General features: G+C 45.2%; 1 protein-coding gene across 3 annotated transcripts in view; it reads left to right on the top strand.

Moving 5' to 3' along the window:
- CGNL1 (cingulin like 1) overlaps positions 1 to 25,503 on the top strand; it is a 170,804-nt gene that overhangs the window by 115,451 nt on the left and 29,850 nt on the right. For all 3 annotated transcript variants that reach the window (XM_065940429.1, XM_065940431.1, XM_065940430.1), the window contains exons 9-10: positions 22,268 to 22,474; positions 23,422 to 23,526. In XM_065940429.1, coding sequence (XP_065796501.1) covers positions 22,268 to 22,474; positions 23,422 to 23,526 — 312 coding nt within the window. The remainder of the gene's footprint in view (positions 1 to 22,267; positions 22,475 to 23,421; positions 23,527 to 25,503) is intronic.

The raw sequence follows: 25,503 nt of genomic DNA, 5'->3' as shown, positions 1-25,503 counted from the left end.
TGGCCTTGGACTGCCACGTAAGAGAGGAAAGGATGGTGGTAAACATGAGCCTGAGGGGCTGCCGGCTTGTCTAGGAGAATAGAGGTATAGCCGCTCTCCTGTTTGGGGGTTTTGTATATGAAATTGTTTATAAGCAACTTTGGGGAGTTGCTTATAAACACCAAGTAGGAGCGTTAAATGAATCCACCTTGTCTTTGAAAGTATAATTTGATTTGGCTGAGGACTAGCATTATTTTTCTTGGTGTAGATTGACTTTCATAAAGCCATTCATTGTAGCTTTGGTTGACGCCAAGTGAAGGGTGAAGATATGAAGAAGACAGTTATGTTCATTTGGAGGCATGACTTTGGAAGCATATAAAGTGACTAGTTGACAAGAAAAATGAAAGCATATTTCTAAAAAGCCAAGAATGCCTTAGCAATCCAGATAAATGCTGCTTGTAAAAACAAAACTGATAACCGGGAGTGACTGTGGAATGGAGCCTCATGAACTCTGGGGAGTGAAGATAAGATAAATGAGTGAAAGACGAGGAGGGAAGTGTGTGTTTCCAGGGAAAATATTTGCAAGTTTTTTGTGAAGGGCAACTGGATGTGCTCGTGAAGATGACAAATATGTCAAATAAAAACAAACCCAAACCACCGTGTTACCTTCTTTGTAGGCTCTTCAAACCAAAATGTGACTCTTTCCAGAAGAATTGTTCTGACTATCGGTAGACTTGTCTACTGGCCAGGTGGAGATTCATGCTTGACCTGATAATTGGGTTGAATACAGCCTTCCATTGCCTAACAGGTCTGTCTTGTGAAGGAATTACCAAGACCTGTAAGAGAGGGGTGGGCTTCCTGTGCTATGGAGCTGGATAGACCCTGTTTGGACCCAGTCCTGTGATTCGAGGCAAGTCTAAGCCTCAGTTTTCATGTCAGTAAAATGGGGATAATGACAGGGCCTCAGAGCTGAGGCGGGGGTGAAACACGATGGTTGGCAGCACAGTTATCACAGTGGAGACATGCTGGGTGGTGGTCTCGGGCCAGGAAGGAGAGAAGGGTGAGGGGCTAGGCAGAAGGACCATTCTGGGCAGCCATCAGAACAGAGCTGCAGAAAGGCACCTCCTACCCCTGTCCTCCCGGGTTGGATGGAGGGTGGCAGTGGAAACAGGAAGTCAGGGGGTGAGATTCCCAGCTGCTGCAGGGCCCTGAGGGTGCCTGGCACATTCAAAGGGCACTAGTGAGCGGTCAGGCCAACAGGAAAGGAAGTCTTGGGCAGGAGGCGCTTTGTTTGCTCCTGTGTGCGCCTGCCCCGGCAGGCAGGACCCGGCTGTTTGTTTTGTGGAACAAAGAACAGGCTTGGTTAGATTGGGGGGTGGGGGTGGGGCGGGTGATACCTGACAGGATTCCTCTTGGCTAAAACAAACTCCGGAGAGAAACGTCTGGGTCTGGGTCTGGCGTGTGTTTCCCTGTTGCCGATGGGGAGGGGAATAAAGACACACATACCCCTGCTTCAGCTTTGATCCAGCGAAGTCAAAGCCCCATAAAAGGGTCCTGGGTGGCCCCACGCTCTTCATCTCAGCTGCTTATTCAGCCTCCCTAGGAGTGTCACTGGGGTCACTCTGTGGCCAATTGCAGAGTGGGCTTAATGAGAGGCCTGTGGCTGCCAGTGACGGGGCAGTTCCGCAGGAGCAGAGGGTTAGGGTATAGGCTGGGCAGAGGGGCAGACCCCACAGGATCTGTATGTGATGGCTTTAATGTCAAGACCACGATGTGCTGAATGTGTGGGCTGGGCAGGTGCCCTTGCACATGGGGAAGGTGGCTCTGAGGATGACCACCATGCAGAGAGCACAGTGATACGCGAGGGTGTGCTCACTTCCCAGTTAGCAGACACTTCTGTGCCCTGCGGCCAGTGCACTGCCTGTCCTGCTGGGGGGGAAAGTTGAGAAGATCTTCTCCCCTCCCTTGAGGATCACAGATGGGCGAGTTGGTCTAGCTGTACAGCCAGCCCTTCCGAGCTTCTGCACCTTGGCAGGTGCTGTGTTTTCTCTCTGCTCTGCCTTTCGCTTCCCTTCTTGGCACCCAGCACTTGGCAGCTTTGCCCATCTCATCAGTTAAGGCTCCCTTGCCTCCTCTCCCAGACCAGTTGGCTTATATATCCTTTGTGGAATATATTGTATTATGCTTTCTTTTTTTTGTTTCCGCATAGGTTGCTCATACTTTAGGTTGATTGTTATAGTGGCGTTTGTCTGTGTGTATTTGATTATTTACTTTGGGCCAGACACTTAAACCTAGCAAGCAAAACTGGGCACTTGTTCCTTGCCTTCAGAAAGTTTTCAGTCTAGTGGAAGAAGATTTAAGGGAAAAAGTCATATGAGTAAATACAAATTACTTGCATAGTTCATGTACAAAATACAAAGGTTCATGCAAGAGGGGGACTGGGATTTGACCTAGTCTTGGAAGGGCAGGAGCTGTTTCCTTGAGGAGGTGGTGATTGGCATGAGCAGGAGCTCATGAAGTGAAGAGGCGGAGGCAGAGTCTTCTAGGCAGATGTGCAGAGGCCCTGGGGTGTGCAGGAACATGGCATAGGAGGACACATGAAAAGGCCAGTGGAAGGATGGGTTGAGTGAGGAGAAGTGTGGGATGTGATAGCGTTGGGAAGGTAGGTAGACCACGTTAGCCCTGTGGAAGGGGGTCAGGGGTTTGTTGTTTTTGCCTCAAGAGCACAGGAAAAGCCATCGACATATTTCAGCAAGAGTGGACATGATCTGATTTGGGACTCTTCTCTCCTGCCTTAGTGTAATGGGGACTGAATTGAAGAGGGTGGAAGAGGGGAGAAGGTAGACGAGCGAGGGGGCTTTTGGTGTTGTCCAGGAAGGAATGCTGGCAGCTTGGACTGGTGTGGCAGCAGAGGTGGAGAATGGAGGGTAGGTCTGAGATAAATTGGGAACTCTTGGGATAAAGTTAAATGACTTTTCCTGTTATAGGACTTCTCAGAACCTCTACTGCTTAGGCTGATTGTGGATTATGACTCTCTAAGACAAGACTTGTCTTTAAGAATTCCTCAGAATTAGATGACCACAAAATTATTTTTTCCAAAAGATCTTCCACAATTCTTTTGTTTTATAGAATGCTTTCTGGGAAATGCTGTGTCATATAATTCTTTTTTGCAGGATACTTTCCACAGAGGGTTCTGGATACTTGACAAAGGCCTGTAATTGGGAATGAACTTGATAATATAAAAAGAGATCTGTTGGCCACAGAGTTTGAAGATTTGGAGAAAATCAGATTGAATGCATAGATCCAAGTCAGTATAGAAAGGTTTTGGAGGCCAGACTAGAAGTTTGAATTCATTTTGTTGTTACATGTTGGGCGTCATTCTGGACTCTGACCTGAGATGGGTTGTGATGGAGGTGTCACCTTAGCCACATTGTTCTGGAGGACCTGATGTGATTGGTCAAGCAGTGAGGTATGTATGAGAACTGGGTATCCTCTCTTTCTAGAACAGAATAGATGAGGCTCTGGACTTGGGTGTCAGAGTAGGAATGGGCAATGCATCTTTCAGGTCGAGAAAGAAATGTAAGATGTTTTCCTTCACACCCTTTCCCCGTGGCAGGCGGTCGCCAGCAGCAGCAGGAAGCTGAGAGTCTCTTCTGTGTTTTTCTGAGGCCAGATAAGCAGAAGGAGTCCCCTGGAGCCCTTGGGTTCCCAAGCAGAGTTGGAGGAGAAGGTGTGCGTTCAGAATTGCTTTGTTATTGTCAGGGAGCAGGAGAGGCATTACTTAGGGTTAATGGATAATGTCTGATGAGGTGGTTAAATTTAAGTCCGTCAGGTTCTTGCCACAGCTGAGATTGCACTGTGTGACTTTGAACAAGTCATTTAACCTCTCCAGACCCTGGTTTGCTCATCTGGAAAATGAGTAGCTAGAACATGTGTCACGTTTCCCGTAAGCTAAATAATTCCAGCTGTCTCAGGGGACTGAAAATTCATTCATTAAGACAATCATTTATGAGGCTAAGTAGGAACTTTTGCCTTCAGAGAAATTTGGATTGAAAATGAGGTCTTTGTTTAATTAAAAAAAAAAAAAGTGAGGAGTGTCCAATTCACACATTGCTTTGAAATTCAGGCATCTTTTCTGAGCCCAAGATGCAGCAAAGCAGATCGACTTCAGGCAGGACAGCCCACTTAGCAATGCAAAGGTAAACAGCACCTAATGAAGGAATCTGTTAATTGCAGACTCAATTTAGGAAAGGAGGGTGCTAAGAATTTATTTTTAGATAGGGTGTTTGGAAGTTGAAAGAACTTTCTCATGGAGACATTGTTCTAAATTGAGATTAGGTGCTCATGCCAGATAACAAAAGTTGATCTGGCTCATGACACTGGAAATGGTGTGTATTGACGATAAAATAATATCAAATAAATGTGCTATGGGCAGTGTGTGCATTGGGTGACTATCATTGGATAACCATTCAAATAGACTTGGACACTTAAAAACGCATAGAGCCAATTAATTCAGTACAGTTGAATTGTGAGTTTCCCGTGTGCCAGGCACTGGCTGGGTAGGGAGGGCCAGTGGAGAGGCAAGTTCTGACTATGAGGAGCTCAGTGGCTGGTGGTTGGTCTGCTGAGCTCTCAAGTCAGGTCGTCTGGGGTTGTACCTGGCCCTGCTGCTTACTGGCCCTGAGAATGGAGCAAGTTATGTAACCTGTTAGTGTCTCCATTTCCTCACCTGTAATCAAAGAATGTAACAGTGCCTGGGGCTTCCCTGGTGGCCTAGTGGTTAAGACTCTGCACTTCCAATGCAAGGGGTGTGGGCTCAATCCCTGGTTGGGGAGCTAAGATCCCACATGCCATGCAGTGAGGTCAAAAAAATATAAAAACAAACAGAAAACAGCATTTCTCTTGAGAAGAGTGGGAGGGAGGGGGTAACGTAAGCCTAAGTGAGATGCCCATGGGGTGGGTATAGTGCCCAGCATAGAGTGAGTGCTCAGTAGATATTGTTCTGCCTGCCTGGCCAAGAGCCTTGTCCTGTGGGATGCAACTGCAGCTTCCCTGGGGCCAGTGGGATATAGGGTCTAGTCCCCCAAGCGCAGCCCTGGAGAGGGATGGGCTATGATGAGAGAGAAATGTGGGAGGAAAAAGACTTAGCAGCAAAGAGACTAGGGTTGAGGCAACAGGGTGAGCTCCTGGAGCTATCTGAGAAATGCGTGAGAGCCAGAGGGATGTTGGGGATACTCCGGCGGCAGCGGGGAGAAGGGGAAAGGGGCTGGCACCTGAAGAAGGGATGGGAGCAGGAGGATCCCAGCCGAGACTTCTATACTGTCTCCTTTGGTCCCTGCAGCATCACTCACAGGGCAGGTCCTGGGAAGGGTCTAATGGATGTCTGTCTCGAGGTGGCCAGAGCTTTCTTTTTTTCTTTCTTTGAGTTCAGGAACCAGGTTCCCTCTGTGGTCTCCATACAGACACATCCCTGTGAGGATCTGTTTTATTTACGAGCAGACTTTGTCTCAGGAACTGGGGCACATGATAATCAAGACGACAGTTGGCAAGATTCTTCCAGGAATATTGTTTTGGTTCTGGGCCCCACATTTAAAAAGAGTACTTGGTATTGCACCCCAGTGGGTGAAGAATAACCTTTGAAAATTTCTTCTTTGAAAAGAAGAGAAGACAAGCTAAGATGATGTGAAGGAGATAGGAGGGCTTCACATGTTTGAGAAGCTGAGATTTGGAGGAAGGACTACGCCCTTCCTGGTTGGTCCCAGTGACATTGCAGGAATGCAGATAGCAGCTTAGCATGAAGGAGATGTTTCCACGCCTGGGAGCTGGAGAAGATGGAAAGGCTTGTTTTGCGAGGTAGTGGGTTTCCAGCTCCAGGAAGCAGAGGCTGGATGTCTGCTTATCTATCAGTGATATGGTGGGGGTGGAGAGAGATTGGCGGGGGGTGGTATACTGGAAATTCAGATTAGGGTTTGAACCAGAGAAACTTGGTGTTCCAAAATACACTGACATCCTACCACTCAATAAGTAAAATATAAATGAGTAAATGAATATCCAAGTCTGTTTGAACTTACGTGGAGAAATACAAACTTTGGTAGGCCAGAGAGAGAAGGAAGCTTTATCTGCCATATGGATGCCATAAGTCTTGACTCTTTGTGACCCCATGGTGTGCAGCACACCAGGCTTCCCTGTCCTTCACTGTCTCTGGGAGTTTGCTCACACTCATATCCAGTGAGTCAGTCAGGGATAGGCTAGATTTCTGCAAATTATATCCACGGGCGCCTCTCAAACGGTGTATCATCCAGGCTGGTGTGATTATCTCAGGGGTCTGGTTGGAGTGCCAGGTCTGCCAAAGTCCTTGTGCAGAGCACTGCTTGTGGCCCAGGAAATGGCAGCCAGTGACTTGGCTGGGGTGGTAGAGAGGCTTCTGGTCAGATGGGGTATGGAGCCCAGGGTGGAAGGCCAGTCGAGGACTGGGCCCTGCATGTGTGTGGGGTGCAGTGTCACTGGCCCTTGGTGCTCAAGACTCTCTCAGGACAGGCAGGATAAAGGGCTTAGAGTAGGGGGAGGCTGGTAGCTCACTTCCTGAGTGGCTGCCCCCTGTGCCTGCATCCCGGTGGCGGCTCCCATGGATGCTCACAGCCACCCTGAGAGTGGACACAGTGTTAATCCCTGTTGGCACAGTGGGAAGCAGAGGCTCTAGTTCCACAGCTGTTTAGTGACTGAAGCAGGGTGACAGTAATGATGAGGGTCACTACAGTCACCGCTGTTTCTGTAGAGCCCTCTGTCTGCCGGGCCACATGCTTCACGTTTCACATTCACTCCCTGTAACTCCCCCAGCCCCAGCCCCACCCATGCTGCTGCATGGTGAGTGATGTGATTGCTGTTTCCAAGGGAGGTGAAGCTCAGTAAAGGGCACCTGACTGGCTCGGAGTCATGGGGCTTGTAGGTGGCTGAGTCAGGATTTGAACCCAAGACTACCTGATGCTTGAAGCCATGCTGTTTCCGTGTTACAGCCCCACCGTCTCTTTGGGATGAAGCAGTGGGAGGAGCGGATGGTGAATCACTAAGTGGCCTGCATGTGAGACATGTTACTTGCGCTCACATTGCATTGGCCAAAGCTAGTCGTACGGCCACAGCAGGCTTCAGGGAGGCAGGCACGCACTACTGTACAGGTGCCTGGGGGCTCGAGGCGCAGTGAGTGCCCACCGTGGTGATTTATGCGGCCTCAGGGGTGGGTGCCCCAGATGGCCTTAAAAAAACAATGGGACATGGCCCTCAAGCAGTTGTGGGGCAGGTCTTTGATCGGGCTTGACTTCATTCCTCCCCTCTGTCTCTCCTGGCTCTTCTGAGAGGATAGGTGATGTTTATTTGCTCCTTTATTCAGAAGCTGAGGGGCTGAGTAAGAGTCCTGTCAGCAGCTGTGACGGGGAAACAATTAGGTCAGGGGGATGGAGGCCAAAGAGTCACCATGCCTCTCCCAGGGCTCGTGCCTGGGAGGAAACCAGCAGGCATGCTCTGTGACTTCTGGGTGGTACATACTAATTCCCTCCTGGACACCCTTTGCTGTACATACAGTGGCTAGTGTTTTGACACTCTGCACTATCTTCTTTCATTTTTCTTTATCCATGCAGTGAATGGACCCGTAACACTACCCCTGTTTTTAAAGAAAACGGAACTGTAGTTCTGAGAAACAAAGTGGCCAGGTGACTACCCCTGGATTAGGACATTGCTATCGGTATTTGTGGCTCTGTTCTCTTTGCCTGGCCGCTAGAGCTAGCTGCTAACCCCTGCAGACTGGCCCGTAGGGAAGGGGCTGGAGACCATGTATGGGCTTTGCAAGTGACCAGTCTGCTCAGCTCTGTCCCAGGAAACAACCTACATCTTTGAAGGAGGAAATAAAGGTCACCCTTATTATATGTCTTAACCCTGGAGATGGTGGGAACCAGCCTCAAAAGCATGCTGATAGTATTGGTCCAGCCTCTTCCATTCCAAACATGAGGTCAGTCTGATTTTCTTTCTCCAGCCCCTTTTATCATTGTTCCTGCAAACGTGGAGGCAGAGGGAGGAAGGAAAAAGTTGACAATTCTCTGTGTGAAAGTTGGTCTCATTTGGAGTGCAAATAGGCGCTAAGGAGAATGGTCATCAGATTGAGAGTTCTTGGTCTGAGAATTTCTCTTTAAATTTTTTAAATGGAATGATTTCTGCCACTTAGGGTTGATTGTTTCAGCACTAATGGAAACATGGCAGCAGCCACATGGGAAAGTTGAAGGATCTACTTTCCCAAATAAGATTTCTGAGAAGGAAACTGCATAGACCTGTGGGCTTGATTAAGGCCTGTTGGCTTCCAGATCGAGCCTTGGTTTATCTTGAGGGGTCCCCACAGCTCCCCAGTGGGTAGTGCCCTGGAGCACCTGCTTGTTTATCTTCTGTCTTCAGAAATCCTGTTCAACCTGTTGGAGGTGTGTCCTGACAGCAACTTGATGTTAACCGTTTGTGAAGCTGTTTGGTCCATCGGTGATGAAGTCAATCTGTCCGGGTGTCTAACCCCTGCTTTTTCCCTGACCCCACCTCCTAGTATTTTCCTGGTGACGCAGAGCTCTGGACTTACGACTTTGTCTCGGTGGAGCCCCTTCTGCTAGCCAGTGGCCCCTTGAGGGGCTCACGGCACTAGGGGGGAATGTTGGGTTTTATAAACATAAGTTTCATGTGCTGGTCCGAAGATTAGCATTGACTGTGACCCTCATGGTGAGGGGGAGATGGTGTCTTACAGCTGTGATCTGAGGCTGTTTTAATCTCCTGGACACCAAGATGAACCAAGGACACTGGGGAAATTTTTGTAAGGATTTTTAGGGAATGGTGTACCAAAAAAAAAAAATAGCTGAAGCATAATTAAAAATCTGTAACCTAGAACTTAGTTTCAAAGAAGCTCTTCTTTTAAAAAAGGCTTTTTGTCTTACACATTTTATTTATGGCCATGCTGGGTCTTCATTGCTGCATGCAGGCTTTCTCTAGCTGTGACGAGCGGGGACTGTTCTCTAGTTGCAGTGTGTGGCGTTCACTGCGATGGCTTCTCTTATTGTGGAGCATGAGCTCTGGTTGCTCAGGGCTTAGGTAGTTGCGGCACATAAGCTTTGTTGCCCTGTGGCATATGAGATCTTCCCAGGGCAGGGATTGAACCCATGTCCCCTGCATCGGAAGATGAATTCTTAACCCCTGGACTACCAGGGAAGTAAGTCCCAGAGAAGCTCTTGCAATGCGGTTTCCCTAGTGCTGAAGGACATAGCTGAAGCCCCTGGCTGGCAGGGGTGCATCTGCCTTTTCCCTTCTCTGGCTAACTGTGGGGAAATCCCCCTAAAGATGCTGCTCTCACTCAGAAGCAGCTGGTGGCAAGTAGCAGAGATCAGAGACAGGAGTCAGAGGGCTGGGTGCAATCCTGGTTTGTGGCTTTGGTCTACAATGGCCTTGTTTGTAGCTGTCATCGATTGTCGTCATTTTACCGTGTGCCTGAAACATTGCTAGGTGCCTGGCATAACGTCTCCATTCATTATTAGAACAATGGGGAAAACCAAGACTGAGAGGTGAAACAAGTAGGGCCAGATCAGGTTGCCAACCCCAAGGCCTGAACTCTTGTTTTGTTTTTAGCGATAACATTCACATAATGTAAAATTAACGGTTTTCAGCATTTTAAAGCATACAGTTCACTGGTTGGGCAACCATCACCACTGTCTTAAGTTCAAAACAAGTCCATCTCCCGCAGACAAAGCCCCTTACATCCAAACTCCCTCCTTCCCTGTCTCCTGGCAACTAAAAGTCTTTCCTTTCTCTCTGGATCTGCCTGTCATAGGTGTTTCATGTTGGTGGAATCACATTTTATGTCAAGGCCTGAACTATTATTGAGCAATGCTGTCTGTTGGAGAAATTATGTGACCTATTTGTATGCAGAGTATTTTTATCCTAGGTATTTTTACTCCAGTAGGAATATAGGTTTGTTGTGTGGCTTAAATGATAACCTTTGTCCAATGGATTCTGTGAGCAGACGTGGGACATTTTATTAGCCCAGTGTTTGCTTGAACCTCTGTCTGAATTGCAGGCCACCCTGAGAGTAAATCTTTCTGGTTTTTTAACCATTTAAAGGGAAATGTATTGATTTATTTCACAAGGATATTGTGAAGAAACCAATGATATTTTTAGCCTATATAATCACCAGGTTACTATAGGAAAAAACTGGGTATTAGAGTATGATTAAAAGGGAGTATATTTTAGGTGGCTTTATAAGCAGGAAAAGCACCCTCAGGGCAACAACAAAAAATAGGATGTAAACAAAACCTTCATTAACTGTGATAACTTTCCAGCTTAGTGAGTTCTGGCAATTTGGTGACTGTGGAGAGAGCAGTGCTTAGCTTCGTGGCAGGAAGTTGGTGTTCAGATGTTGTCCTTAGCTGTAGATGCCATGGCAAGGACATTGGTTTAAAAAAAAAAAACCAAAAAACCATCTGAGTTAAGCTAACAGCATCAGCATTTGCAATTTAAGTTATAAGGGTAAAACCTCTTAAATTCTTCATTTAATGGTTGCCTAATGCTGCCCAGTTTCTTCTGGTTCATTCTAGAATCCCAGACTTTTGAGCTGGCAGAGACACTGAAATTAGCTAGACCGATGAGTTCGTGTCAGAGGGAAGGAGACTGAGGGCGGATGGAAATTAAATGACTTGCCTGAAGTCATCATATAGTAAATTATTAGCAGAGCCTAACCCAGAATCCACATCTTCTAACGAAAGGAAACTGAATACTTACTTTTGCTACTCTGGCTTTGGAATCAGCTCTTCCTTGAAAATACTTAGGGTTTTGGTAATGAGTAGTCCCTCCTTCTTTACTGTTTCCTTTGCCAAATTTATTCCCATCTTCCTCACATACTACTCCATTGCCACTGTTGGGTCAGTTTTTCTCCCTCGGTTCTCACCTCATGATAGCAAAGAATTGAAGTGACAGACCAGGACAGCTCAAGCAGGCAGGGTTTATTAAGAGGCAGTTCATTCTCAAGCGAAGAGAGTGGACCAGCCCCCTTAGGGGTGGTCTCAACCCTTCTCAGTTTCCCTTTTTATATCTTTTGTTACTTCCTCTTTGGTGGTTTCTGGGGCTTGATTGGTTGTGTCCGAAGCAAACAAGGCATGAGCCTGAGACCAGTCGGGGGAGGAGACATGTTTTCCCAACTGGAGATCTTCACTCTGGTCCATGATTTCTCTTATACAAATGAAGCATAAGCCCGAGACTAGTCAGGGAAGGCGGGGTGAGAGGGGGAGGCCATGCAAATGAAGTATGAGCTCAGGTCCAATCGGGGAAAGGAGTGTGAGTACGTTTTCCCATTGCCATTTTGGACTGCCATTTTGGGGCCCTGTTTCTCTATTCTAACTACTAGCACCACAGAGCTCATCAATGAGGAAACTGGATAACCAGTTCTGTAGTTCTGAACTACAGATAGGCTGGGGAAAAATGGTACTGGCATTTGGTAAATATAGTGAGAAAATTTTTGAAACGCTGATGTAACTCTTAGAGAAGGGGTTTTAAAAATCGTGTTTTTCAATGGCTCAATCTCCTTTCACCAAAAATGGTTATTAAGTAGGCAGTCAAAAAAGAGTAAGGAAATCCCCATCACTTTATATTAATGCAGGGATCTCAGCTTTTTGAAGCTCTTCATATCTCTCTTTTGGGCAGTGGTGGTTTCTGACCCGTTTAGAGCAAGTATTACCTATTATGCTTTCTTTAAGGATGTGAACTGAGTTCAGGGTTTGCATAGGTCACAGTGTAAGCTGACTGCACATCTACATCTGCAGTGGCACCCAAGCTACCTGATACCCTATCCCAGGCCCTGGATTCATTCCAGGAAGCATAAAGGGATGTGGAGAGTGGGGACCTGAGCTGTGAATGTCTGCTAGAGAGCCTTGAGGTTTCCTCAGCCTGGACCTCACTCCTCACAGGGGGACCCACAGACTGGCCTCGCTGGCACTGCCTCCGAGTTTGTTAGAGATACAGAACCTAGGCCTGCATTCTTCCTGAGTCAGGATGAGGATTTAAGAATTCCCCAAGTGAGTCCTGTACTATTGAAATGTGAGAAGTCCTGGCCTAGAAGCCTCATGCCAGTGAAATTCATAGATATATCTAGGGAAAGAGATGAAATGCACAGCTTATGATTAAAACGGATGCTATTTCTTTTCCTCAGTAGTTTACTGTTGCTCAAGTAGGGGAAATCTGCCGCCATAACACTGGGGACTTGGTTCTCCACACATTCAGAGTGACAAAAGGACTCATCATTTGTGACCCAGGTCCTCACTATGGACATGAAACTGATGTCCACAGCTGTGATGTGGAAAGGTGGTGACCTCCCAGCAGGTGACTCGGCCTCAAAGACACTTTGAGGACCCATCCGCTGAGCTCCCGCGACCTCACTCACTGAAGTGTGGGGTTGGCTGGTGACGTGGAACCAGTGAGCCCGCGTTCTAGTCTCTGGGCTTGCAGCCTCCACGCCTCAGCTGTTTTCCCTCATTCAGCAAAAAAAGGAAAACAGAAAAGAAACAAAAACTGGCTGTGGAAGAGGCCTTGTTAATTAGTAAACTCTGATGTCATGTGTGTTGGGTCTGTATTAGGACAAGCCAGGAGGGCCTCATCTCACCGGATTACTTTTTATCCATCTGGAGCAGGCCTGTCCCAGGTGTCTGGTGTGTACTTCTGCAGTGCATCAGCACCTTTGGGTCAGGAAAAGCACCCAGACATGGCTATTTGTGGTGCTGCTGGGGAGTTTTGTGCTCGTCATGGATAAAAGCTTCCCCTGGCCCTAGGCGACAGTGTGAATGTTTCTAAATGTGTGCATTAACACATGAAAATGTGCCTGCTTATATGCAGGTCATTTTTTGCAATGAATGGTGGTACCAGGCAAAGACTGGGGCTTTGCTGTTTGTGTGTGTGTGTGTGTGTGTGTGTGTGTGTGTGTGTGTGTGTGTGATGACAATTATATATTCCTCCTCCAACCACCACCACCCCCCTTTTAAATCAGTAATTAGAGCTTATGGTTAAAAGTCAACTATTTTAGAAGTAGGGGAGATTCAGCTGAATTTGCTGAGTTGCATGTTGAAACATGCTGTTTGTTTATTTGGAAGAATTTTCTTAGTTGCCATCAGTTTGCCAGAGCATCCTTGATTGGGAAATGGGGCTAAATTTTTAATGAATTAGCCAACCAAGAAACCTGACTTGCCCTTAAAATAAGGGGTCATGTAATTTGTGCAGTACAGTTGCACTTGAGAGTCTGTTAAAAGATCTTGTTCTCTCTTTTGAGAAATCTAGGCATGATATTGAGCTGGTAAAAATGGACAAGTTAGAGTCTGAAGCCAGGTTTGATTTAGAACCACAGTAGGTCAGCTGGACAAAGTCCTGACCTTGTGAGAAATAAATGTGGGTTTCGTTGGCTTGGTTTGTGTCTTGGCAGCCACAGGAGCCACTGCTTAGTTTTACTAGCTACATACAGTAGTGTAGGTAGGTAACCCCTTCCCTCTTCTACAAATGAGGAAACTAAGGCTCTAGAAGGCCAGGCCCAGAGAAAGGGCCCAGGAAGAGACACAGCCTGGATTTGAGTCTAATCTGGTCGATTCACTGCAGAAACCTCAGCTCCATCTTGTACATTCCTAGATGCACATTTTTAGAGTTAAAACTGAGCATTGCATTCTTTTTTTTTTTTTGACATTTTGAAGCAAAAAAAATTTTTTTTCTTTTACATGTATTCCCCATCCCGATCCCCCCTCCCACCTCCCTCTCCACCCGATCCCTCTGGGTCTTTCCAGTGCACCAGCCCGGAGCACTTGTCTCATGCATCCAACCTGGGCTGGTTATCTGTTTCACCCTTGATAATATACATGTTTCGGTGCTGTTCTCTCAAAACATCCCACCCTTGCCTTCTCCCACAGAGTCCAAAAGTCTGTTCTGTACATCTGTGTCTCTTTTTCTGTTTTGCATCTAGGGTTATCATTACCATCTTTCTAAATTCCATATGTTGAGCATTGCATTCTTGAGGTGATTTATGTCTGTGTTATTCAGACTGAGATATGTGTATGCGTTCTGGGTGCGGAGGAGAGTGCTTGCCATGACTACAGGGGAGAAGTGGCCTGTCTTCCTCGAACACCAAGAACACAGTGTCTCAATATAAAGAGACATGGAGTAGAATGAAAGTCACAGTGTCGATTGCATATTGCCCATGCCTTTTGGATGGAGAAAACCACACCTTAGACACAGTTCTGTGCCTCCCTCAGGTGTCTCTCATCACCCCAGGTTGGACTTCTCTGCCCTGGGGTTGCTGGGGTGGAAAATTTGGAGAAGCACTCATGTAAGTGCAAGTCCTGGGCCACGTGGGCCTTTTCCACTCTTCCAGCTCTATGTGGTGAAAAGGAATTTCTTAACTATATAAACCAGCGTGGGAGAGCTGGCGCCCTGCCCTGTTTGTACAGCTGCTCCCGGCTCCTGCTCCGCAATCTTTCATGGCCTGGAGGGATCTGAGAGTCTGCTGGGAGAGGGTTTTCTGGAGGCTGGAGGAGGTGGGAACTGGACTGTGGAGGTACTTGTCCTCCAAGTGCCTATGGCCATTGTTAGTCTTTTCAGCAAAAGTTGTTTATTTAAACATTTAAAAATACTTCTTGAATTTCCATAGTTCACAATTTAAAAGTTATAAGAGGGGTTGCAATGGATTACCTCTCTCTGCCTTTTTTCATAGCCCCAGTTCCCTTCTTTACAGCTAGCCAGAGTCACCAGTTTCTTGTGTAACCCAGTAAATGTATATTTACCCCTTATTTTTTTTTTCGTTCAGTAGCCAAGTCATGTCTGACTTCTTGCGACCCCATGAACTGCAGCACGCTAGGCTTCCCTGTCTTTCACTCTCTCTCAGAGTTTGTCCATGTCCATGTGTCCATGTTCATTAACTCATGTCCGCTGAGTTGGTGATGCCATCCAACCATCTCATCCTCCATGGCCCCCTTTTCCTGCCCTCAATCTTTCTCAGCATCAGGGTCTTTTCCAATGAGTTGGCTTTTCACATCAGGTGGCCAAAGTATTGGAGCTTCATCTTTAACATCAGTCCTTCCAATGAATATTCAGGATTGATTTCCTTTAGGGTTGGGTGGTTTGATTTTCTTGCAGTCCAAGGGAATCTCAAGAGTCTTCTTTATACAGACAGAAGCACACCATGTATATGAGTCTGTGCATTGTATTTTCCTCGTGTAACCTTATCCCCGCCCCCCCCCCGGCCCCCGCCACCTTTTTTTTCCCCCAGATGCATGGGATGTCATTGACCTGATGTAAGTTATGTAACAAGTGCCTGATTGATTGGCATTTAGTTCTTTTCAATCTGTCAGTATTATAGTGCTGCTATTGATAATCCTGTTAATACGTCATTTTACACACTTGTAGGGTAAGTGCTAGAAGAGAAGCTGCTGGGTCAAAGGAAAGGTACGTTATATTCCTGATGGATGCTACTGAGTCACCCTCCAGGAGCTCATCCCAGTTTCTAGCCCCAGCAGCTGTGGATGAGGGAACCTGCTCCTTACACCACCACACAATGTGTTGTCTGACCTTTTGACCTTGGCTGCCTGATAGGTAAAGAAATGCTCCCAGGCAGTTTTAAGGGATGGTCCAACCTTGAAAAACAAGAGAACATCTGCTATTTTTGCCTTTGTGGTGATGGCCTAATGTAGTGTTGCCAACCTTTTGGAGTGGAATTAGAGTTGATATTTGTTAACTATTTCTGATGGCTTGTCTGAATGAATAATAGGTAAGATATTAAAAGACAAATCCATGTGATCTTTTTTACAAATAGATATTACATAGAGCATGTGATGTAGCTAAATGAATCATTACGAACTATGTGCAAGAGATGTGAGTTCAATCCCTGGTTTGGGAGCTTCCCTTGGAGGAGGAAATGGCAACTCACTGCAGTATTCTTGTCTGGAAAATTCTGTGGACAGAGGAGACTTGGTGGACTACAGTCTATGGGATTGCAAAAGAGTAGGACACAACTGAGCACACACACATGTGATGGAACATCCTCCCTGGTTTTGCTGTGACATCCAACTTAAGTTCAAAGAATCACAGAAACAAAGTATTGGCAATTAGTTAATTCAGTGAGGTCAGCAGTGTTTGTCCCCAGTGACCTGTCAAAGTAGATCTTTACTGACTCTGGTCCTGGTAGAGTTCTCCTGCCTTTGACAGTCATGAGATACAGACTGAAGTGTTTGGAAAAGATCTGCATAGATGAGAGTTCAGAGTTGGAAGACCTTTTAGAGTCTCTTTGCTGGGAAGTCATGGAGAAGAACTTTGCATGTAGGACTTGCCTTGAATAAAGGGATATGATTTTTATTCCTTCAGATTCCAGCACTGCTATAAGTGAATTAGGTTTGGTTTCAGGAAAAGCAGTCTTATCCTGTGGACTTTATATGAAATCGTGGACTGGTGGTGTGGTGGTAGAGTGGGGGCAGGAACAGGGGAGCGGCTGAGAAAAGTCTTGCCAAGGGTGGTGTAAGTTAAATTTATTTGTATACATAATGTGGTTTGCCACACTACGGAGATGTAAAGCAAAACACATTATCATTTTACAAATAGTCAAAACAGGACAAAGCACCTCAACACATACATGCTCCCGTAGAGTCACACTCAGCCTGTGAATGTGAGAGTTGGGATTGGGGCAGACCCTGCCGCCAGATGCCAAGTGATAACCTGCCTGGTCCATCCTCCCGAGATGAATGAATGGACTCAGGATGCGTCCTACAGCTTTCAAACAGAGAGAAGACCGAAATGTAAACATCAAAGTACAGCATAGGGTCCTTTATCTAGCATGTCAGGGTGCCAGATCCGCCCAAATCCAGCTTAAACCAGGTCTGGTTTTCAGTAAGTATCCTTGCTCTTCCTGAGATTTCTGAGGGAATGGAAGTTGGCTGCACTGGATGTGTTCTTGCCTTTACCAGAACATTTAGGCAAAGATCTTTAGTCTCTTGTTCTCACTGATACTTCAGCAGACCTCAGATCCTCCTTCCCCTCCGGCGGACTCAGTCTCTAGGTTTCCTTCATCCTGTTTTTCCTCTTTTTGAAAATCAGCTGTATTGAGATACTTAGCATATGATTTGACTATTTAAACTGCAAAACCAGTGGCTTTTAGCATCTTTACAGAGTTGTGTAACCATCGCTATAATTTTAGAATGTTTTCATCAACCCAAAACAAAACCCTGTACTTTTTAAAAACAAAATATATATATATATATATAATTTTAAAATAGTATATGGAATCATATGCTATGTAGTATTTAACTTCCTGTGCACCACATCATGACTTTTAAAAATCTTTGTTGAATCAGTGTTTTTACAATGTCATGTTAGCTTCAGGTGTACAGCACAGTGATTCAGTTATATTCTGTTTTAGATTCTTTTCCATTATAGGTTAAAAATATTTCGTATAGTTACCTGTGTTATATAGTATGTCACTGTTGGTTATTTGTTTTATATAGTGTGTATATTTTAATTCCAAATCCTGTACTCTTTAGGTGTCATTTCCCAGTCTTCTCATTGCTCTCAGTCCTAGGCAACCACTAATTTATTTTTTCATCTCTATATAATTGTCTATTGTGGACATTTAATATAAGTGTTCATATGTGGCCTTTTATGAATGACTTCTTTGACTTAGCATAATGTTTTCAAGCTTCATCCATGCTGTAGCTTGTATAAGTACTTTATTCCTTTTTAGGACCAAATAATATTCCATGATATGGACAGACCATGGCTCAGCTGGTAAAGAACTGCCTGCCAGTATAGGAGACTCAAGAGACATGGGTTTGATCCTGGGTCGGGAAGATTCCGTGGAGAAGCAACCCTCTCCAATATTCTTGCCTGGAAAATTCCATGGACAGAAGAGCCTGGTGGGCTGTAGTCCATGGGGTTGCAAAAAGTTGGCCATGATTGAGTGAACACACATTGTCATGGTCATGGTCACCAGTTGATGAATATTTAGGTTTCCACTTTTTGGCTACCATGAACAATACTATTGGGGAGTTTTTGCACAAGTTTTTATGTGGCCATATGTTTTCATTTCTCTTAGGTGTATATATAGGAGTGGAAAAGCTGGGTCTTATGATAACCCTTTAAAATTTTGAGCATTTTTTGAAACTGTTTTCCAAAGTGGCCACACCATTTTGCATTCTCACCAGCATCATATGAGGCTTCTGATTTCTCTTTATCCTCCCCACCATTAGCTGTTATCTTTTTTTTTTTTTTTAATAATTTTATTTATTTTTAGCCTCAGAGCATGACATGTAGGATCTTAGTTCCCCAACTAGGGATTGAATTCCCACCCTCTGCATTGGAAGAAGAGAGTCTTAATCACTAGACCACCAGAGAAGTCCCTATTATCTGACTCTGATTATTGCCATCCTAGTGGGTGTGAAGTGACTCATTATGGTTTTGATTTGCATTTCCCTAATAGCTAATGATATTGAGGATCTTCTCATGTACTTGTTGGACTTCAGGAACTGTTTAGAAGCTTGAGAGTGGGGTGAAAATTTATGCTAGCAAATTGAAGTTCTCTTCAGAGTTATATCAGTAAACCAGAACTCAATCTATGCCTTCCCACTAAGCATTTAAAAATAAATTTCTTTTCTTAAACGGGGAAAAAGTTTGATCCTCAAGTTGGGAAGACCCCATGGAGAAGGAAATGGCAACCCACTCCAGTATTGTTGCCTGGAAGAATTCCATGGACAGAGGAACTGGGTAGGCTACAGTCCATGGGATTGCAGAGTTGGACATGACTGTGTGATGACTAACTTTCATTTTTTCTTTCATATATAGATATATATATATAAATATATATGTGAAATATATATATATTCTTTGAAAGATGTCTGCTCAGATCCTTTGGTCATTAAAAAAATTGGATTGTCTTTTTATTGAGTTGAACATTTCTTTATGTATTTTAAATATGAGTTGTTTATCAGATATATGATTTGTAAATATTTTCTCTTATTGTGGGTTATCTTTTCACCTTCTTGTTATCATTAGCATGAAAGTTTTTGATTTTGATAAGATTTAATTTATCTATTTTTTTTTAATTACTTGTGTTTTGATGTTGTATCTTAGAAGCCTTACATAACTCAAGCTCATGATATTTACTCCAGTGTTTTCTTAGAAGAGATTTATAGTTTTAGATCTTACATTTAGGTATATGATCCATTTTGAGTTAATTTTTATGTGTGATGTAAGGAAGGGATCTAACCTCATTCTTTTGCTTTTGGCTTGGCTTGTTGAGGATCAATGGACAGGTTGATTTTTAGACTGTTAGTTCTTTGCCATTGAACTACACGTTTATCCTTATGCAAGTACCACTTGCTAACTATATCTTTGTAGTCTCTTCTCTCTTGATGGGAAAGTTAGGGCTGTTGCTGTTCATTTGCTAAGTCTTGTCCAACTCTTTGCGACCCTGTGAACTGCAGCACTTCTTGTCCTTTACTATCTCCCAGAGTTTGCTCAAACTCATGTCTATTGACTCAGTGATGCCATCCAGCTGTCTCATCCTCTGTTGCTCCCTCCTCCTCTTGCCCTCAGTCTTTCCCAGCATCAGGGTCTCTTCCAGTGAGTCAGCTTTTTGCTTCAGGAGGCCAAAGTATTGGAACTTCAGCTTCAGGATCAGTTCTTCCAGTGAATATTCAGGGTTGATTTTCTTTAAGATTGACTGCTTTGATCTTCTTGCAGTCCAAGGGACTCTTAAGAGTCTTCTCCAGCACCACAATTTGAAAGCATCAGTTCTTCATTGCCCAGTCTTCTTTATGGTCCAACTCTCACATCCATACATGACTACTGGAAGACCATAGCTTTGACTATATGGACCTTTGTGGCAAAGTGATGTCTTTGCTTTTTATTAAGCTATCTAGGTTTGTCATAGCTTTCTTTCCTAGGAACAAGCATTTTTTAGTTTCATGACTTCAGTTACTGTCCGCAGTGATTTTGGAGACCAAGAAAATGAAATCTGTTGCTGTTTCCACTTTTTCCCTTCTGTTTGTCTTGAAGTGATGGGAGTGGGTGCCATGACCTCAGTGGTTTTTTTTTTTTCTTTTTTTTTTAAATGTTGAGTTTCAAGCCAGCTCTTTCACTCTCCTCTTTCACTCTTATCAAGAGGCACTTCAGTTCCTCTTCACTTTCTGCCATTAGAGTGATATCGTCTGCATATCTGAGGTTGTTGATATTTCTCCTGGCAATTTTGATTCTAGCCTGTGAGTCATCCAGCTTGGCATTTCACATAATATACTCTGCATAGAAGTTAAATTAGCAGGGCTACAGTGTATAGCCTTCTCATTCTCCTTTCCCAATTTTGAACCAGTCTGTTGTTCCATGTCTGAGTCTAACTATTGCTTCTTGACCTGCATACAGGTTTCTCAAGAGGCAGGTAAGGTGATCTGGTATTCTCATCTCTTGAAGAATCCTCCACAGTTTGTTGTGATCCACACAGTTAAAGGCTTTAGCGTAGTCAGTGAAGTGGAAGTAGATGTTTTTTCTGGAATTCCCTTGCCTTTTCTATGATTCAGTGAATGTTGGCAATTTGATCTCTGGTTCCTCTGCCTTTTCTAAACCCAGCTTGTACATCACCAGGGTCTCGATTCATGTCCTATTGAACACCTAACTTGAAGGATTTTGAGCATAACCTTACTAGCTTGCAAAATGAGCACAATTGTCCAGTAGTTTGAACATTCTTTGGCACTGCCCTTCTTTGGGATTGGAATGAAAACTGACCTCCTCCAGTCTTGTGACCAGTGTTGAGTGTCCCAAATTTGCTGACAAGTTGAGTGTAGCACTTTAACAGCATTATCTTTAGGATTTGAAATAGCTCAGCTGGATTTCCATCACCTCCACTAGCTTTGTTCATAGTAATGCTTTCTAAGGCCTGCTTGACATCACACTCCAGATGTGTGACTTTTAAGAAGCCGAAAAATAAAAGCCCATGTGATATCTGAAATTAACAGTAATCATTCTGTAATTGTTGCTATTCCTTTCAGTTATGCATTGTGTGCTGCACATTCTCGTCTTCAGATGATAGTATCTGGAGTTTGCAGAATGAATTGTATCATAATTTAAGCATATTTTAATTTCCATTTTATGTTAGACATTAAAAAAAACTTACAAGCAGAAATTGCTCTTCTTCAAGAGCTGTACATGATTAGAAATCAGGAAAATGAACTCATTGGTGGTTATAAGACTAGGTTCTGCATTTGTTCTGCCTGAATACGTTTCCTCCTACATGAACTTGGACAAGTTCCTCAGTCTACCCGAGTGCCAGTTTGTTTGTCTTTTTAACCACTTGGGCTTTCCTGATGGTCCATTGGTTAAGACTCTGCCTGGTAATGCAGAAGACATGGGTTTGACCCCCGGTCTGGGAAGATAGAACATGCTGTGGGGCAGCTAAGCCCACAAGCCACAACTTCTGAAACCCACATGCTCTAGAGTCTGTGCTCTGCACAACAGGAGAAGCCGCTGCAATGAGAAGCCTGCTCAGCACAACTAGAAAGTAGCCCCCACTTGCCACAGCTAGAGAAAGCCCGCACACAGCGAAGACCCAGTGAAGCAAGCCAAAACAAAGAGGATAGTAACCACCTCCTAGAGTTGTTAAAAGGTTGAAATTTCATGTCAAGGACACTGGCATGGTTTGGCAAAACTTTTCTGTAAACAGCTAGATAATAAATATTTTAAACTTTGACCCCAAGTCCTGACACAGCTGTTATACCACAAAAGTGGCCATAGATAGTATGTCCTCAAATGGATGTTGCAGAGTTCCGGTAATGCTTGATGTATTTTAAAATTTTATTTCTGTATTTGACTGCATCGGTTCTTAGTTGTACCATGCAGGATCTTTGTTGCAGTGCATGAGCTTTCTCTGGTTGCAGTGCTCTGGCTCCAGGGGGCACACGCTCAGTAGTTGCAGCATGGGCCTAGTTAGTTGGTTAGTTGCTCTGTGGCATGTAGGATCTTAGTTCCCCAACCAGGGATCGAACTTGCATCCTCTGCATTGGAAGCATAGAGTCTTAACCACTGGACCACCAGGGAAGTCCTGACACTTTAGTTTTAATAACAGGTGGTGGGCTGGACCTGTAGGCTGTAGGATGCCAATCCCTGGCTTAGCATGGTGCGCGGCCCGTAGTGGGTTTTTAAGAAATGTCAGCCATCCTTGAAGCTGGGGGCTGGGCCCTGACTGTGGTTCCCATGCTCACCTGTTCCATGTCTCTACCAGAATGTCGAGGTCCTGGCCAGTCGGAGCAGTACTGCAGAGCAAACCCAGGTGGGGGCAGAGATGCGTGTGAAGGCTCTGCAGGAGGAGAACGAGAAGCTTCGGGGGAGTGTGGAAGAGCTGGAGCGCACTGTGGCTCGGCTGCAGAGGCAGCTTGCTGACCTTCAAGATGACGAGGCCAAAGCGAAGGAGATGCTCAAGAAGTGCGAGGTGAGGCTTGCTGGGCCCCCAGCTTGGGCTTGGCAGCCACGGATCTTCCTTTCCTGTGTGAGTGACTTGAGAAGCTGAAAGGGATTTATTATCATAATCACGTAGGAAAGGTCAAGGTGGCTGTGACTGCCTCTCTGTAAACCGTTGCTTTTGTTCCTCTGTGCGTGGTACAAATGGGAGATGGCTTTGGAAGAGACCTGAAACAGGTCTGATGGAGTTGGCCTGGGGAGCTCAGGTGCAGGCACAGGGGTCCCCGTTCGCCCAGACATCAGGTGTGCTCAATCTTTTCACACTGAGCAGAGCCCTCCAGACACCCCAAAAGGGCATCTTAACCCTGCCATCAGGCCCACTCTCACTTGTGACTGTTTTTTTCTTTTTTAGCAGTTGGTTGATTGTTTTTGAGGTCACACAAGTTTTACCAAACCCGTTATCTGGTTTTCCAGATCTCTAGCAGTGGGAGGCCATTAGCAAGAGACATGCACTGATAGGTGCGAGAAATGGCAGCTGACAAAAGATAGAGACAAAAGAGACGTGATGGGAGGTGTATTCTAACAGAAGTTTCCCAAAGGGTCACCGTTAAAATCACCTGAAAAGCTTTTTCTCAGACTGTGTGCTTGAGTTCCTTCAGTACTTGAGTATTGAGTTGATTCATACTTGAGTTCATTCAGTGTTGTTGCTGACGTTCCTGTGCTGAGGGTGGATATCTGTATTTCCCCCCAGATCATCTCAGATGACTGGATTGGATGTTCACTTCTGGTTAAGAATGGCACTGCAGACAGGCACACACATCTGTTTTGTGCTGTTGTGGGCCTCTGACAGGTGCATGGAGACTGCAGCCCCTGCCGGCTGTGTCTGTGGATGTCCCCTGCCTGCCTTTCATGCTGCTGAGTCAGCTTCGTAGGCACAGCACCCATCTGAGTGTGCATTAACCCCGTGTTTCTTTGTAGGGAGAAACTCGGCAATTAGAAGAGGCCCTTCTACATGCAAGAAAGGAAGAGAAAGAAGCCACGTCAGCCAAAAGGGTCTTGCAGACTGAGCTGGAAGAGGCTCAGGTAAACATTGAGGGCCCTTATCTCCCCACAGAGAAAGCTCGAGAAGGAGGGACATGTCCAGATCGCCACTGGTCCTGTCCTCCCAGGCTGCTTCTTCCATAATAACCGGCATGGACTTCCGACTGTCTATATAAGCCAGTGGTTCTTTTTATTCATTCATTTATTTGGTTTTGGCTGCTGGGGCTTTGTTGCTGCGTGGGCTCTTCTCTGGTTATGTCTTATCATTGCAGTGACTTCTCTTGTTGCGGAGCATGGGCGCTAGGACTCATGGGCTTCAGTAGTTGTGGCTCCTGGGCTTTAGAGAGCAGACTCAGTAGTTGTGGAGCACGGGGCTTCGTTGCTCTGCAACATGTGGGATCTTCCAGGATCAGAGATTGAACTTGTGTCTCCTGCATTGGCAGGCGGATTCTTTACCATCGAGCCACCAGGGAAACCCCTAGACTGGTGTCTTTTAACCTGGGGGACATTCAGCAATGTCTGGAGATGGTTGCCACAGATGGGGGGATGCTACTGGCATCTCATGGATGGAGGCCAGGGCTGCTGCTCCCTATTCTACATAGCCCAGGACACCCCCACAGCTGTGAAGCACCCAGATGTCAGTAGTGCTGGGGCTGAGAAGTCCTCCAGACATGGAAGAGCCTGACAGCTTTCCAAAGATAAAATACGAACTGTGTGAAAAGGCCAACAGAATCAGTCCCCAGGGCTCTGTGGAGTCGCTATGTGGCAGAAGCTGATTTCCTTTCTCCTCTGGGCAAATAGATGCCTCAAAGCAGAGTCCTTCAAAAGGGCTATTAAACGAAGCCCGAGGAAGTCATTTTTTTGAAACTGGATAGCTATCTCTATTCAAAATCAGCAGATTCTTAGAAAATTAGTTTTTCCCATTTGAAGGTTAGAAAGATTGTTTGAAGTATGTTCTTTAAAAAAGAAAACAAAAAACAAAGTCTGCACTGAGGTTCTGAATAGACTTTGCACAGTGACCTCAGTGTGATCCAGGTATGTCCTTCCTTCTACCTGCTCTGGAGTTTTAAAGAACCAACAGCATCATGCATCCCTCAGGTGAGTTTCTGAGGAGGTAGAAGCCAGTTGTTTTTGAGCAGCTGTCTTAGAGGAGTCTGTTAAAGTGTTTCCTTAGGACTTGTGTGTCTGTAAGGAAGGGTGAGGGAGGGGCACATGAAAAGTGTCAGGAGCTGAGTCAGGATTCAAATTTGTAAATGCCTAATTGCAGCTTTCCTTTCATATACAGCATCATCTCCTCAGGGTTAGAGGAGTGTGTACCGGTGTTCACTCAGGTCAGCCACAACTCAGGAGCCCTCACCCCCAAATCTGCACCTTCTCTTTGGCTTTAGACAGAGACCTTGTTTTTGCATGCAGTAAAGTCCTGTATTTTCTTCATTTTGGTGTCTTAGCTTTGGATTTCTTTTTCTTTCTTTATTAATCTAGATCTTTGTTGTTAACTCTTGTTTGGTTGATTTTGTGTGAACGGCAGTTGCCCTACGCTGCTGTTAAGGCTTATGATGACTACACTCCAGCAGCAAAGTGCAGGGCTTAGTAACATCTCTGAGCTTGTTGGGGACCGAAAGAGAGGAAAAACATTTGTATTCTATAGGGGCAAAAATCTGCTCTTTTGTGTCACATCCACACTAGGCAGTGGGTAAAACTGTTACAGGCTCTCTCTTTATCATCCTTTGATCAAACCAGAAACTTTCACACAGAAGGAGCTGGTTCACCAGCTGCGAATCTGCAGCTCACAGCTAATTCAGTGGAGAGAACAGATAATGGCCTCAAGGTCTGAAGATCTTAATGTGATCCCTGCTGGCCTCTACCTCCAGATCTCCATCCCTGCCTTCAAAATTATCCCTGACTTATTATTTTTGTTCAGGCCTGTTTTCCCAGTGGTGTTGAGATGGTGAGACTGCTTCAGGCAGCATGTGGCTATGCTAACCACTGGCAACATAATCTGGCAGGAATTTTAAGAGG

Source organism: Muntiacus reevesi, chromosome 7 (genome assembly GCF_963930625.1).
Source record: "Muntiacus reevesi chromosome 7, mMunRee1.1, whole genome shotgun sequence".
Taxonomy (NCBI): Eukaryota; Metazoa; Chordata; class Mammalia; order Artiodactyla; family Cervidae; genus Muntiacus; species Muntiacus reevesi.
Note: the sequence above shows the minus strand (reverse complement) of the source record. Positions and strands in the feature narration are given on the sequence as shown.